Source organism: Trachinotus anak, unplaced genomic scaffold (genome assembly GCF_046630095.1).
Source record: "Trachinotus anak isolate AG129_WGS33_773 ecotype Australia unplaced genomic scaffold, CSIRO_AGI_Tana_v1 ptg000013l, whole genome shotgun sequence".
In the NCBI taxonomy this organism is placed as follows: Eukaryota; Metazoa; Chordata; class Actinopteri; order Carangiformes; family Carangidae; genus Trachinotus; species Trachinotus anak.
In genome coordinates, this window is record NW_027273864.1 from 5,173,265 (window position 1) to 5,190,011 (window position 16,747).

Below are 16,747 nucleotides of genomic sequence, written 5' to 3' on the forward strand. Positions count from 1 at the left end.
TTCGGGGGGGGTATTATTCAGTTTGACTGACAGCAGCAGGCTGGGAAAGTCTTGGTGCTCCTGACGGTTTCCCAGAGATTCAGAGACGGACTCAGCTCTTTGATGTAGTTACAGAAAAAAATATTTGCATTGCAAATGCCTGCTGATTTGGTTGTGTGGATTTGGTGGCTGTCAGGTACATGGGATTGCACGTATTTAGCTTGAAGTTCATTAAAAAGTTTTAACTCGGTTAACTCCTGTTGGCACTGATGTCTTCTGCCCACTCCCATTTTCTTCCTTTTGCATGAAGTTGTGCGTCTTACTAATTTACTCCCTCATTTCGAGTCTGACCTCTAACAGCTGTTCTCCCTTCTTTTTTAAACTCTCTCCTCTGCCTCGTGTCGGCCAGTTGGTGGGCCGAGCGGTGGGAAAGGACCCTGTTAACAGCCTGTCTGTTGAGGGTTTCGTCCAGAAGACTCTGGTGACTTCACCTGAGGTTGCACATCTCTCACTCTTCCTCTCTCATGATACACTTTGGTATTTCTAGCATTTGTGGTTTGGTGAAATGCACTGCCTACTCATATGTCTATCTTTTAAGACAATACAACCACATATTGTACAGTTACTTCCTAAATCCAAATGCATGTGTACCGAAACAGCACTCTGTACCAGTTGTACCTTTTATTCCCTTTTCTGTGATTCAAATGATTGCCTAGATTTCATTATCTGCAGCCGCTGTGCTTGGCATGTCTAACTGTGTTTAATCTATACCAACATGTAGGGCTCTGAGGAGTGGGTATTGATTGAAAAACAAGAAACTTATCAACAAGACCATGACTGGAAGGCAGAAGAAAAGAACAAATCTCTCACATCTGATTCCTCGTGGGAGAAAAAGGAGCTGGAAAAAGAGATAGATATTACCAAGATGATACATAAAGAGGTAACAGGGTATGACAGAAAAGAAATGAAAAGCCATATTGATGAATTTCCATCAACAAAATCGTCCAGTGAGGCAGATGTGTGCTCTGAATCTGGGCTGACTAACAAAAGTCGTTTTGTGATTCAGTTATCTGAGAATGCAGACTCGTTTCAAGACAAATCTCAAAGTAAACCGTCTCACGCCTCAGACCCTGAGGCAAACAATGATGTGGCCCCAGGCTCGCACCAGATAAAGGAACGCACAGTTTCTAAACAAAGGAAAAAGAGAAGACCCCAGAGCTTAAACCTGGGAATGCCTGCAGAGCTCATCTACAGGAAAGGAGGCAGTGATTCTTCTGGAGAAGAAAGTGAGGGCTCAGGCTCGGACATTAGTCCAGAGAAAATGTTTCAAACAGGAAATCATTGCGACTCATCCTCGGTGGTTGTGAAGAAAGATGATCAGGGATCAGGAAAGGATCAGTCTGTCAGGGTCCATAAAGACAGCAAACAGGAGGAAGTCTCAATAGGAGAGAGCAGGGAGGTCTCGTCTCAAGGCACAGAGCAGGGAAAGAGAAAAGTGAGTCAGGTTGGAACGACAGATATCGATTTAAGCTTAGTGAACGGACCCGCAAAGATAGAACATGATAGTTCATTAGCAGGTGTTAAAGGAGAGTGTGTGATGAAGGTGCGAGGGAAGGGCCTTATCGACAACAAAGAGCTCGCAGAGGTAAAACTGCGACAGGTCAGGACACACGAGAGGAAGATCAGTAGTTCTGGGCCCGAGGATATAGAAGGTTTCATGGGCGAAAGGGGTCAGAAGACGTCTCTCCACCGACTGTCAGGCAGCAGCTACCAGTCAGAGATCACCAGGATTGTTCCTCTCAAGCCAGAGCGGTCAAAGAGCGTAGCGTGTAAGGATGAAAGGGACAGGACAGGACAGGAGGAGTCCACCCGAGCCATCAGAAGAGAATACCGCTGGTCAGTGGGCTCTCCAGAGGGATCCTCAGACCTCAACTGGACGGATGTCTCCACTTTCCATGCAGCATTTCCAGCAGATCTGGAGGGTAATGCTAAAACAGAACAGCCTGACGACAGCTATCCGTCTGCTAGAGGACCTACAGAGAGTCAGTCATTTGGCTCAAAGATTTCAGCGCTTCCCAAAATGGCTCCCCCAGCCCCTCCGGTGAAAACGCAGAAGGCCAGGGAGTCCGGACTAATACTGCGGAACAGCCGAAATGCCGGCAGGGAGTCAAGCCAGGACGCAGCCAAGAAGAGACACTCGGTAACTCTGCTTGGCATCTGCTATTCAGTCATTGGAAGTAAAGCATCGCATGAGCTTCAGACAGACTCGCACGCCATTTTTCTTTTTTTCTCCCTTTTCAGTGACTCGAAACACTCCATCCATCTTACCTGTGTGAAGAGCAGGCGGAGCGGTACTTCAGCTCCGTCTTGTGGCAAAAAAAAAAAAAAAAAAATCAAAATCAAAAATTCCCCCCCCCAAAAAAAGTTTGGAAATGTCCTCACATGGCAACTCAATTTCTCCCCCTCACATTGCCCTCAACATGCACCACACTGGCAAATCTGTACAGCTCACCACTGACTGTGAGAGACAAAAATCAACGTCTCGTGTTTTGCTTGTTGGTTTGTCTTCGCCTTCTCTGACTTGCAAGCCACAGATTTCCTTCCAGCTCACGTCGCTCTCTCTCAGTGTGGCAAGGAAAAGAAAGGCTCGCATGTTATCATCGCTCTGATGATTTGTGCACGCCTCCATACCATTTTCAAACTGGAAACACAAAACACAGAATTTATTGCATATTAATGTTACAAATTGAATCACTCATTTGAGGAAGAGAGGGTGAAATGTACTGTCATGCATTATTTTATTACAGACAGCTATTACCTCCCAAAATTAGAGATAAATGGAGTATAGAATTGGTTTGCACACAAATGATTGAGAAACTACACCAAACTGATGAACTTACATCATCCGAATTTACGCAATGTCATCAGATTGGTGAAAATAAACCAGAAATCAGACGCATTATTCTCCTCGACCCCACCCGGATAGGAAGCTAAAGCGGTGTTACAAAACACACTGGTTCCTCCAACTGTGAAACCCCAGCTGGCGGTGAGCAGTGAGACACCACAGCTCAGTGCCTGACACAGTCAGATTTGCTGCTTTCATTTCACTGTTGGTATCATTAGGAGCTTGCACGCGTCCTGGCACTGGAATGAAAGGAATTTGAAGTGAATAGACATGACAGCTTTCATCATTTCCCACCTTTTCATCTGAGTCGAGCTCTTGCGTACATTGGATTAAACAGGCATGAGAAGGGGTGTTTGCGTAGCTCTCAGTTGTGCGAGCGTACCTCACCAGCAAGTGACAATCATATCAAGATCTGATTGAACTCGGGGGAGTGTGGGAAAATATTAGGTGCTCCTCTGAACACGTGGACCTGCTCGCACAGTCATTCTGACGGCCTTTGAAATGCACCCGTGCACCTTTCATTGGATATTCGACAATATTATCTGACAACATTTGAATGCCCTCTTGTTGAAATTCAAGGTGCGTAGTGTTGCAACACATTCTCAGTTGCTCAGAGAGTGGCTGCTGCTATGCTGAAAACCTGCTCATCATACAAACTGCATGATTCTCTTGCCCTGCCTCTGCTAACTCTAACAAATAAACCAGGCTATATATGTTGTTTTTGTTGCAGTAAGCTCACCTCTTTTCTGGCCTTCAGAATGTATTGTTGTATGCTATATTACTAAAGAGTAGCGCTTGAAATTTGGGCCTGAATCCACGTGGATCTGACTGGATCTCAACAAACCCAGTGGGTTAAACTGGATCTGGCTGAATCTCTCACCTAACCTGGGGTTCTAATGTTAAGAACATTAAAAATGTATAGATTTATTTGTTACTTTGAGCTAATTTTTTGCTATACCCCCAATTTTAGCTCTCACTGAGCAGCACATCAGGATCCCAGTTTAGGTCTGGACTGTGCTCAGAACACACTGAGCTCATATTTCCAGGCCCCAGTCAAGCTCTGCTGTTCGGATCTCTGTCTGTGTGGGTGCCTGTGATAGTCCACTATCCACTTCAGCTCGTTCTAACCTTCAGATGCTCTCTCTCTCTCTCCTCTTTCCTCTGCTTCCCCCCTGCAGGAGCCCGTCTCTACTCCTGCCATTTATGAAGAGCCGTTTGCTGATTTCAAGGTTATTCATTTGATTTTAAGCCCACCTTCATTTGCTCCACCCATCATCTCTATCCCCATCTCTGCACCCCTCATGGGTAAAACCGCATGCCTCCTAACTGACTGCACCAGCCTCTCCTGATAAAAGAAAAAAAAGTAGCCAAAAGCTATAAAGGATGAAGAGTGTTACTTTTTACTGGCTACTCAGCTGCCCTCATCCATCACCATGATGAATTTGAATTCAATGTGTGGGTTGAAAACAGAATCCCTTGTGCTTGGCTGTTGCTGGCATGATGCAGTGATCTAATGAGCAAGTGCTCTTGTAATTGATATAAGTGGCATTACTGTAGATTGGATATCTCAAGAGCTTCATTGTAATTCAATGGTTCCCAGCCTTTTTGGATTATGACCCTTTAAAACTAAGTTTCATATGTCAGTTATTGTGTTATTTTATTTGTTGTATGTTGTTTTATTTGAAGGCTTTGAGAGTCATGCTGACCACAAAGACAGGAGAGACTACAGAAGCAATGAAGTTGAGTTTAGTGGTTTAAAGATCTCCTCCAATGAAAATACATATTCATGATGTTTTTATATAATACAAGACATATCATGAACAATATAAGCAGTCAGGACCATGACCTTGGAACTGCAGTGAACCAATGACAGTCTCATAAAAACAGTCCATTCATACATCATGTAACTGAGGAACTAATCCCATCAAAATAAACCTGAAACCTTCAGGTTTACCTTCAGTACAGAGAGCCAGAGTTTGCATTAGCTCAACTACTATTAATGTGTCAGCCACTGCCAATTACAAGCTGACAAACAACATAAACAAATAAAAGATGCTAACTGTGCTAACTATTCTGACTTGTCTGCTAGTTGCTGATTTTGGTCAGAACAGACTCCTCATCTGAGTCTGGGTCTGACTGAGTCTCTCTGATGGTTCCTCCTCTAACCATCTTGATGCTCTCTGCTCTTTCACCGAAACCTTGTCAGTACAGAGAGCGAGAGTTTGTATTAGCACAGCCACTAACCGTTCTGATACGACCTCAAGTCGCCGATTTTGACTCCTCACTCCGCAAAAACTCCTGAGTCTTGGTCTGACTGAGGCTCAAACATGTGGCTGAGTCTCTCTGATGTTTCTTCCTCTTCCTCATCTTGATACGCTCCACTGTTTCACTTGTCAAGCTAGTGCAAGCAGCAGTGGTGGGTGGGGCACAAGGCCTGATCCAGATTTCTCAATGAGGAAGTAAGAGTAGGTGTGCTTCATGCCCCACTTTTTGTGTGAAAACTATGTTAAGCAAAACATTAATCATAGCTTATTTTCAGTTATAGTTTAAAACATGTCTGAAGAGGAACTTACAAGTTTTCAGGCGGGCTGGTGCATATGTAACAGATTTAAAGGTTGTAATGCCATCATGTTATGCTTTTTAGGTTGATTATCCCCCTATTTGTCATCCTACAGCCATTCAACTTCTCTGACATAACTGCATGCCCTTTAATTTTCGACTGTATAATAAAGATACATTGCATGTATAATATAATGGCTTTTATTTTTGGATCGACCATGAATCCCAGCGAACACACCACCTTGAAACATGAGGATCCCATTTCACGTCATCGTCATCATCCATCCATCCGTCCACACTTCCATTAGATTTGTGACCCTGTCTCTGTACCCGCCCCAGAAAGAGCTTGGGGACAGGAGGCCCCAGCCGAGTATAGCACCTGAGGAGGAGCAGGAGCGGGACACTGTGGCCTGCATGAGGGAAACCCACCTGGGCATCGAGCGCAAGTGCTCCAGCATGACAGTCAGCTCCACGTCCAGCCTGGAGGCTGAGGTCGACTTTACCATCATCACAGATCTCCACTCCGGTGTGGAGGAATTCTCCAAAGGCATGTTGGAGCTGGGGGAGAGGGAGCGACAGCCCGAGGTGGGCCGGGAGGACTTTGAGGAGACCTCCAGGTTCTACTCTGCCCGTCTGATGGGCTCCCGGGATAAGTCTCCCATAGAGGAGAAACTTCCTGAGGAGGGAACACATCATGAGGTAGACAGCTGAATGCGTTCATCCTTCATCATCATCACCCACTGGATTCACCCCGCTTGGTTGGACTTGGTTGCTATTTTTATTTCTTTCAATTTTTTTTCTTTTTTTTTTCTTTTTTTGTCGGACCATTTCCCATCATTTAAATGCAGTTGCTTGTTCAAACCTCGACATGTTTTATTCTTTGTTGTTACATTAATTTATGAATTTCTCAAGCATTTTATATTTGTCAGTTGCATCAGTGTTAAATTAAATTCCCTTGCTGTTGTGTCATCATTTGCATTTTGTCATCGACCCCAACAAGCCAATGAAAACTGTATTTCAACATTTGTTCCTTCAAGTTGACGGTATTCAAATGCCTTGTTGTGATGCTGCTCGTAAGCAATGTGTCGTTTTTCCAGAGTCTTCAGGGGTCTCGCTGTGAAGAAATTGCTTCATGCTGTTTGACTTTACTGTTTCTGTTTCACACAGCCTCCCGTGGCAAAGAAAGACCCCAATGCTGTGAGCGTGGCCCATATGCTGAAGAGGGCGGACAGCAAGACGGAGACGCATACGAATGGATCAGAGGTCCAGCCCAACATCACGAATGTCTCACCGCAGGTAAACAAGGACAATATATATAAGCAATGAGGGCAACGTTGCTATAAACTGTCCTGTAAAACATGTCACTATAAATTCACACTGCTGCCTTTAGTTTTCTCTGTCTCTGTAGTCCTCATTTACTGCATGTATCATGATACTCTCAACAGCAGCTTCACTGTTTCAGGCAAAAAAAAAAGCATTATTGAAGTAAGATATAATCTTTTGATTTACTTTCTTTTGTAATTGTCAGCTCCATATTTTTATTCAGACCTGACTTTTGTTAAAAAAAATAGTAAATTATTTGCTTTCTCGCCGAGAGTTAGATGAGAAGATCAATACCACTCTCATGTCTGTTCAGTACATCACTACAGCCAACAGCTGGTTATCTTAGCATAAAGACTTAAACAGGTGAACGACTATCGTGGCTCTGTCTGTGGTTTTATGGCAGGCTCTGTGCTCGACTAGTTCTTGGTCAGGTGCAGTGACGACATGCAGTCTCCACTGATACTCAGTCACTCTCATAGTTGAAGTCACTGCCTGTTTGTACAGATTGAACAAACAAGATAAAATATGTTAATTATTGAGCTTTACAGGTGCTTCAGGGTGGATTTTGTTCTGTTTCCCCCAGCTTCCACTCCTTATGCTAAGCTAAGCTAACCAGCTGCTGGCTGTAGCTCCATATTTATCCCTCAGACATGAGAGTGGTATCAGTCTACTTTTCTAACTCTCCCAAAATGTCAAGCTTATTTCGTATTTTAATCGTTTTAAAATTCTTTGTACACTGTTGGATTTATTTACTGTGGATCTACTTCTTTACTATTGCACTTTTCTCTGTGTCCTATTTTATACCCTCATCACGTTACATTTTAACTGAAAGTACTGGTAGAAAGGGCAAGTGAGGATAAAACTCATCGTAGGATCAGTTCCATCAGTCAGCCAACAAATAGACTTGCAATGAAGAATTTAATATTTTTTGCAGAGCTCTGGAGTTAGTCTTTATCAGAGGAGAAGGCATTTTTGGGCTTCACTGCCATGAAGGCCTTATTCCCCAGACACAGATGACATAATAGCATCATTATGGAGTGATTAAAGTATTGACAGTGTATTAATGAGGATGATGAAAGCAGGTGCGAATCCCATTCATGTCCAGAGGCAAAGAATTTGAGTGCTGGCAGGCTGTCCCACAGGTGCCTTATTAAAATGTAATCATTGCTGGGCTCTTTAGCCATTCAGCTAATGGTGTGGATGAACTCAGGCAGTGATGTAGAGATTGTGCCTTGAAGTGCCAGATCAGTGTTGAGTCAAATTTTCAAAGATGTCAGTGTAAGCCTGTGTGTGTGTGTTTGTGTGTGTTGTAAATGGAGAATGACGTCATCTAGAGGCAAAGATCTCCAGCACTGACCTTGTTTGTCCAGCAGAGGGAGACAATGTCATGTCTGATGAGTTTCTCAACAACAACAGCTGCTGCTCTCTGTTACCTGACTGCGTGTCACTGATGGGCTTTGAATTTGACCAGCATTACTGTAGTAAAAGGAATTTACTCTACTAGACAATTCACCCAGTATACACTTGCTGTTATTGGCTTGATTGCATGACTATTCATAAACCATTGAGGTAAACTGTCACTGACATTTATCATGCTAAAAAGATTTTATAGGTGACATCACCATCCTATAATAATTTTAAAGACTACACTGTAAATATTTTAGATGAAATACCAGTACAGTTTGACTAAATCTGACTAAAGTAGGTGGACATGCATCAAATATACACATATAACCCCAGTACATAGATGGATTTAGTTACTTTGAAGCAGTTTTACTCCATTTGTTTTGGACCAAGCTGAAAACACAACACGTTAAAGTTAATGATATGGTGAACATCCAGCAGACGTGGGGCAACATCAGCATTCATTTGGAGTTGTGTTTGTAGTGATCTGATGATTGAAAATTCAGCAATTGCTCTGTTTTAACCTCCAGCAACTTTTGATGGATCTGCTGCTAAATGTCTAAACAGTTGGCTGCTGCTTTCTTGGAATAAAGTTGATGAAATAAGGTTGATATAAAACATTGATCAGTGAAGCTTCAGGGCACAGCTTCTGAAAGGAGAATATAACATTCTTCCTTTTATAAAAGTAAGTAATATCACACTGTTGGTGGTACTTGGCTTTCTTGGGTCTGCGTGTTCAGAAGCTTATGGAGGCTAATGTTAGCTTATGTGTGCAAACTTTATATAGCTACTGCTGTATAACTGACACTGCTGAGTCATTTTGCTCCACAGTTTACCTCACCACAAATAACTATTTCATTGGTTTTATCCCAAAAGTAAAACAAGAAGAAGACACAGTGCAGCTCACCTTGTGTTTGTTGTTTCCTGCTTGTGTCCTTTGACTTTGCAGGAAAAGCACAGGTGTAATTAATGACATCATCAGCGGCTGCATCCCAGTGGTGTGTACATTTACAGCAGACGGACTGTGTTACAAACTGGGGATGTTGTGTTTTAAAGATGCAGGCAGGGAGAGTCAAAAAAAAAAATCTTATTGTTTGCGTTATGGGAAGTTGGAGCTTGACCCCTGTTGGGATCTGAAATCTGGTATATTTTGGCCTCTTCTACATCGATTTAGAGCTCAAAGTAATGCTTGTTTAAATGATCACCTAATGGATCCCTTTACTGTACACACACCTACTCAAACACTCTGCTCACAAATCTTAGGACTGACTCTCTCTCTCCTTCAGAACTATGGAGTCGTCAGCCCACGGGAGGCTCATGTTGCCCTTAAAGAAAATGGCTCCCCTGTAAGTATCTATATAGAGGAAGTACATCAATGTGACAGTGTGTGCGTGTGTGTATGTGTGTGTGTGTGTGTGTGTGTGTGTGTGTGTGTATGCATGTGTGTGTATCTGTGTGTGTCTGTGTGTGTGTGTGTGCGTGTATGCATGTGTGTGTGTCTGTGTGTGTGCTCACGTGTGTGGCAGAATAAGAAACTCCAGAGAGAGAGAGATGTATATAAAAGAGTAAAAGTGAATAATGTTGAAGAGGAACAGACAGTATGTGGGCCACAGGACTCAGTTTTATAAAACAAAGAATGTGGGTGAGAACATTAAGATGAGTAGATGAAGACTTTCCCTGTTTTCATCAGGTGAAACTCTAGTTTTTAACAGTGAAGCCCAGGTTACAGACTCCAGGGGTGGTGTCTTAAAGACTTCTACCAGTCAAGAAAGGCCTAACGAAAAACAAGTTGCATCATGGAAAATAAATGTCTGAATACCATCTCAATATCTCTGCCTCTGAATCTTCAATTTGGACCATTTTTAAAAAACACTTCCCCCAACTTGATGAAAGTTCAGTACAAAATCACTGGAGAGCCCGTTTAATAGAGGGATCTACTGTCTCTCTGACGTTTCTTCTTGGTGAATAGAAGGTGAGCACACACACAGCACACTGATGAGTCGTCGTGTCAGAAGGCTCCCTCCACGACCCTGGCCTGTTACGCCCACTTCATACCAATCCACGGGGATCCTGGTCATCACTCATCTAAAAAAAAGTGTCACTATCGAAAACAACATTCATTAAAGGGCCAGTCTCCAATCATTATAAAGCTCCCCACTGCCTCACACTGTGTGTCTGTCTGTAAAACCAGCTTGTTGTCCAGGGCATCAGGTGGACAGAGACCCTGATAACATTTCAGATGTGTGATACTCACTGCAGGAGCTTGAGACCTCTGGCTGTGGCAAAACTACATGCTGTGGATCAGCGTGTGTGTGTGTGTGTTCATGTGTGTGTGACTCCCCTCTAATCATTCTGCTGTAGGTAAAAGCCAGCACCCAGGGGAGAGAGTCTGTTGTGTCCCCGCTGACCATCACCGCAGAGAGCGTCACCTCAGCAACCACAACTCAAGTTACCAAGGTAACACCTTATCTGTTGCCATGGTTACAGTTTAATGACTGGGGCTTGGAGTCAGCCCACCACATCTGTAACTTATGGCACACTTCTGATCCCGCTCTTAAGATGCTGGAGAAGATGGAGAAATAAAAGAGGTGGATGTAAATAATAACATTTTTATTGACTTATAAATAATAAAGGAAAATATATGTAATATTTAATACATATTTAATATTTATCTGGAAATGTGACATAACAGTATACCCCTTACCATCTTACTATGATTTTCTAGACATTTAAATACAGTATCTCTATTTCTTTGAGCTGAGTACAGTGTAAAACAATAGGCACTGAATCTATTTCCATTTTGTGAAAGCTTGTTTTATTTGTTGTAGCAAACAATAGTTGTCTTTACTGAGAAATGATCTGGTGAACAAATGATGAACTTGATGTGTCTGTTGCAAAAAACTAATCACTGTGTGTTTCTGCACCAGTTCTTTGTTTTCAAAGAGGGAAATAAAAATACAATAAAAACAATTATGGCTTCGATAACAACTTTTGTCATCTATAAAGTATAATTATTTAACCATAGGGAACAAGCTCATGATTTATTCAATTCATGTGTTTCTGTATGTGTGGTGCAGACTGTGAAAGGAGGCTACTCAGAGACCAGAATCGAGAAGAGGATTATCATCACAGGAGACGATGATGTGGACCAACATCAGGTGAGAGGAGTGTTACAGAAATACTGCAATACTTGTTCAGTGAGTCTTAAAGCACCACAAACCAATATGTGAGGTTTATGACCCATGTGTTGGTGCTTCACGTCCCCAGGCCCTCGCCATGGCGATCCAAGAGGCCAAGCAGCAGCACCCCGACATGCTGGTGACAAAAGCAGTGGTTATCAGGGAAACAGAGTCTCCCACTGAGGAGCTGCAGCAGAAAGCAGAGGTATGTGACTCTGAGAGCGCTCACAGTGTGCTCATGTGTAGGAGTGCAGGTCACAAAACTACTATGGTTTGTGTGCATCAGTGGATCGCTGATTGGGCCTACCAGGCACAAAGGCTCTGTTTTAAGTGACTGTTCATGTTTTTTGTTGGAAAGTCGACCAAGTGACTACAAAGAGATGCAAAACAACTCCAGAGATATAAAACAACCACAAAAAGGTGCAAAACAAAGACAAAGAGATGGAAAACTACAACAAAGCAGAGTTTTTGCATCATAGGGGAACAAAACTACCACAAAAGGACACAAAAAGGACCGTGCATCTCTATGTGCATCTCTATGTAGATGGAAAATGACAACATAGAGATGCAAAAAATAAATCAATTTATGCAAAACTACAAACACAAAGAGATGCAAAATGTATATAAATGCACATAAAGAGACAACAAAGAGACACAAAACAGTACAAAGAGACAAAACTACTGAAGAGTTTTAGCATCGCAGAAAAGCAACACTACCACAAAAAGGCTGAGAATGATTACAAATTGACACAAAACTGTTACAAAAAGACACAAAACAACCACGCATCAGTGTGTAAATGAAAAATGACTGCAAGAGATGAAAAAAATGAAGAGATGTAGAATGAAAGACACACAAAGGAGTACCAACAATGCTGCATTATTTGTAGTTATTTTGTGTCTCTTACAGTCTGGGTGTCTTGCTCCTATGTAGGAGCGTCGGGGAGGCTTTTACAAGTTTGTGCTCGGGAGTCCATCGTAGTCCATCGTAGTGCCTCCATGTTCGTGTGTGATGACAGATGTGTTTGTCATCTCGTTGCAGTCGTGATCGGTCGTGGCGGCTCCTGAGACAGGAGACACGAGACGATCCTCCAGCTGTGTGTCTCCTGCCCCACCCTGCAGTCCGCCACCAGGAGGACTCTCTACCCCACTGTGTACACACCAACACAAGAACAGACTGCGCTCCATGAAGCAGTCCGTAGACCTTCACTCCTGTCCCTTTAGACAAACCAACTGTGACCAGGCCTCCCGTCCTCCCCCGGCCCATCCCAGCCCCCACCCTCTTCTGGAACAGGAAGTGAAGAGTCTTCTATTGGATAATTTACCGCTTGGAGTGATGAGAGATTGAAAGAGAAACCCAGTCACAGCTGTTACTATTTGAATTCACTTGTGTTAGAGTCATTTATCTCAGACTTTGCTTGCATATTATTTAATCTACCACATTTTGACTCAGTTGAACCATCAGGATCATTTGAATCATTACATTTTTAATCCCAAACTCCCCAGCCCCAATACCTTCATCTAAAAAATATTTTAAGGTCACAAATATCGTCCCTGTGCTACTGTCACGTATGAAATGAATATATAAGAGAAGAGGACAGCTGAGTGGAAATATGGGGACATTGCTGGTGATGGGGGGTGGGGTGGGGAGGTTGGTGCCAAGTGGCAAAAGGCAGCCTTTGTGCTCGTCGTTGCCACCTCTTGGCCATGACACCTTCAGTATAATCAACAGCTGTCTTATTAGCTTTTTACATTTTTATCTATAGAGAATCTAATTTATGTCCAGTGTTTGCTTGTTTATGAAATATGTATAATATCAGATGATTATAATCTGCATGTATCAATAAAAAATAGCCGAGGGAATGAAAAAAGAAGTATGCGGACACGTCCAACATTTGAAATCCATAAGAAGCTCTGACATGATGGGACTGAGCACCTACGGAGAAACTGTAAAAAACTGAGACAGTGGACACATACTAATGTTGACGGACTCTACCTGAGGAACATAAGTACAATTCAGTGGACAGCTGGAACTCTGCTTTGGTCCCAGTCTCCAACATAACAGACATCACTGTCCTTGTCCCATTGTTCTCCTCGTCACTGTTACTGTTTTCATTTTGGTATCATCTCCCATCAACATAAACAAATGCTGGTCACATGTTTTGGGCATAGTTACGAGATTTGTAGAGAAATTTTAATACGAATAATGTTTTATCTAATAAGTTTCAGAAATGTGATGCTATGTTTTTACCGTTTTCTTACTTGATTTTACTGTTTTCCACCATGAAACAGGGTTTATGTTAGTCTCGTTGTTTTGGACGTTTCAGTCATCATGCGTGTCATCAGTCTCTAATACCCAAGCCTCCTCTGACGAGGACTTACGTTTTTGTGCAGTTACTTTGCACCAACTCAAGTGAACCACTGCATCAAGCAAAGTTATATATACTATTATTAGTTATTCAAAATCATAACTGATGTTCCTGTCAGTAACCAAGATCAGTATCATATCCATTCCTTGAACCTGTTATAACAGATTTTTAAGCCACTTGATGGCAGTGCAACAAAATGTAAACACAACATTGACGTCTCAACTGTTAGCAAACACTTGTCTATTCAAACATCCAGCAGAGCAAAATCAGCATTGATTCTGAGTCAAATTTCTGGCGAAAAAGGCAAATATTTGCCATCTTTAAGCTCAGTTTTGGCCTCTTGAATGAAATAAGTGAGTCTTTAGCTGCCACGTCCTTGGCTAAGGGCTAACTGTGTCTGCAGTTTGGTGCCTAGCCGCTAGCATGTAGCTCAGGAGGCTAATATGCTACACAGAGCCACAGAGTTGGGTGATATTTCTCCACAGGCTCACTGCTTCACATTACACATAGTAATTTGAAACCATTGTCAATATAAACATACTTATTATTGCAACTTTAAAGTAAGAGTTTTCATGTAGTCATTTCATTTATTCATAATATAAAAATATGGACCAATAACAACTTAGAAATGCAACAAGCAATGTAAAACAAATAGATTTTCCAGTTTTGATTCATTGTGCATGTTCACAAAAACTGCTTGAAAAGTTCAAAACCACAAGATTAACATGGGTACTTTTTTTTTTTTTTCTGTTGGATTAACTCTTTTAAGTTATGGTGTATGAGTTTGTAATTGTATTTATAGGAGTGGTGAGTGTGAGGCCTGTGTTTTTCCTTCCTGTTCCCCTTACAGACAAAGCCGAGACTCAAAGTGTGACATACTTATGATTATCCCCAGAACCTGCTCGCTGTCACTTAACATATATCCTGGATGACCTTTAATCTACTATGATACTATGCATCACTAATCATACATAGCAATCCCTCTGATGGAGCCTGACCCATGTTAACCGTGTTGCTGTCATTGTTAACTTTGTGCTACTGTTAACCGAAGCAGTGAAGTGCACTGCTTGCGAGATTTGCAATAAGCAGCCATTATTCTTATCCTCTGTCCTCTAAAGGGAGAAAACTGTGAACTCTCATGCGTACCGAAGCGTAACCAAAACCTATAACACAGATACCGATACTTAAAGGAGCTTTTTCTGACACTTGTGACCATGGCTTTGTCGTCCTCATCGTCTAATCCCTCCACCCCCTGACTTGAAACTGTTGACCTGCTGTTGAAGTGTCTGTGGAAACAAGAGATTCCCAAACTGATGATTCTATTTTGCTCTATTTTATTTTATCTGGTCAAATGACACTGGACTGTTGTGAAGGCACTTGCTTGCCATGATAGCAGCACATCTACTGAAAAATGTTTGGGAAAAATGGCCTGGCTTTGCTTTGCTGTAGTATTGGACACACTACTGATAGAAGAGAAACAGCTGTAGGCATCAGGAGAGAAGTTGTGCTCTGTAGGAGAGGTGGTGAGTTAAAGGACGGGGGGGAGGGGTGGCTGTATTTATATATTAATATCCAAACTACTGTGTATTATCCTGTAAACTATGTAGAAATTGACAGGAGCAGAGATGTGTTTTTAAGTTGAAGGAATGAGGCAGTAAGTTCAATCCGAAGGACGGCAGAGCAATAGAAATGTCATGAGTGGGTGCCTTATGTTTGGAGTCGTGGTTATGGGAGTCACAGTTAAGTGCTCAGCTGAAAGTGCTGTTAATCACCGCGAGGCAGATGAAGAAACGACCTCTCCTCTCAGTCCAAGGTGAGGTGGAGCTGTCTTGAAAGTGAATTACTGTCTTGTGAAGAATGTGACACAGTGCGTTGAAAAAGGAGCCTCTCTGAATCTGCACTGTTAGTCCTCAACGAGATGAAAACATTTATTGCCCCCATTAACGCGGACAACCAGCACAATACCATTTTATGGATATGAGCTTATTTTTTTCCCGTGAAGAGCATCAAACTGCTCCGCTGTTTAGCCTCCACCTTCAATTCTCCACTGCCTTTTGCTATACATTCCCCTAGTGCTTGGTGGTGTGTATTTGCTGTATTTGCATTCAGTCTAAATGGAAAACATACATGCATAAATAAATGTCTCAGTATGATTCAAACAGTGTCTCTGATTCAGAAAAGGAGGGGAGAGGGATTTCACACTGAATGGTTATGATGAGAGGTGAAGCTTGGGAAAATGTTTTTTACTTTGTGGCCTCAACATTTTCATACATTAATAATTCATCATAGGAAATAAAGGGCTTCTTCTGTAACCTCAGAGTAATGAAGGATGATGTTGTATTGCCATCTTGTGGCAAAATTCAGTACATACAACTGTGGTGTAGACTCAAGGTATCTGTGTGCTCTTAATGCCACCTAGTGCATATTCTGCCAGAAACAAACTGAAGCAACAATTTCACTCAAAATATCAAAAATATTTTACAGTCAAATTAATAGGAAACTCCATTGACTTTTACCATTTATGTTATGAAAATGAAAAAATAACTAAAGAGCAAAGTCAGATACAACAAAACAGATTCAATACTTTGAGTACTTATCTGCCTGTGACAGAAGCTGTACGATGTTTTCTGTACATTGCCTGAGAAAACAACCCCTAATGATGTCATAGTGATGTCACCAGGGTCATCTCAGGTTGAGCCAGGACACTGACAATTTTTCTTTTTTTTTAGAAAGCCAATGTTACAAACAGGAGTTTGTATAAGATGTTGGTGTTTTCCCAGCACGGTGGATCTAATGGTATTAATTAATTAATTAATTGGAAGTGTAGGACGTTAATGGACACCAAGGGGCCTTTGCTGCCTCTATTTTAACCATTCTTTTTCTGGATGGTCTTTCACAAGTCCCCCAACATTATGGAAGTACAATACCAAATCATTTGTCTAGACCTCTGTGGTGCTGTATGGTTACAATCTAGATATTTTATGCCATGCAATTCAATTAAATTGTGAACAAATACCATTCAAAATAGATTC

The 16,747-nt window shown here is 42.0% G+C and overlaps 1 protein-coding gene and 1 long non-coding RNA gene across 13 annotated transcripts in view; one reads left to right on the forward strand and one right to left on the reverse strand.

Annotated features, from left to right (window-relative positions):
• Positions 1-15,874, forward strand: part of LOC139630093 (band 4.1-like protein 1) — an 85,526-nt gene extending 69,652 nt beyond the window's left edge. For 4 of the 12 annotated variants that reach the window (XM_071493202.1, XM_071493205.1, XM_071493206.1 and 1 more), the window contains 10 exons: positions 389-475; positions 761-2,179; positions 4,063-4,113; positions 5,783-6,142; positions 6,611-6,739; positions 9,457-9,516; positions 10,532-10,627; positions 11,248-11,328; positions 11,438-11,554; positions 12,389-15,874. In XM_071493202.1, the coding sequence (XP_071349303.1) occupies positions 389-475; positions 761-2,179; positions 4,063-4,113; positions 5,783-6,142; positions 6,611-6,739; positions 9,457-9,516; positions 10,532-10,627; positions 11,248-11,328; positions 11,438-11,554; positions 12,389-12,394 (2,406 nt within the window). In that variant the 3' untranslated portion in view covers positions 12,395-15,874. The remainder of the gene's footprint in view (positions 1-388; positions 476-760; positions 2,180-4,062; positions 4,114-5,782; positions 6,143-6,610; positions 6,740-9,456; positions 9,517-10,531; positions 10,628-11,247; positions 11,329-11,437; positions 11,555-12,388) is intronic. The other 8 variants (XM_071493208.1, XM_071493207.1, XM_071493211.1 and 5 more) reach the window with 8 other exon arrangements.
• LOC139630095 (uncharacterized) lies at positions 2,990-9,308 on the reverse strand. Its single transcript, XR_011693112.1, has 3 exons — positions 9,078-9,308; positions 5,873-6,119; positions 2,990-3,123 (listed from the first exon to the last, which is right to left on the reverse strand). It is a non-coding gene; the product is annotated as an uncharacterized lncRNA (long non-coding RNA).
• Positions 15,875-16,747: the final 873 nt, after the last annotated feature.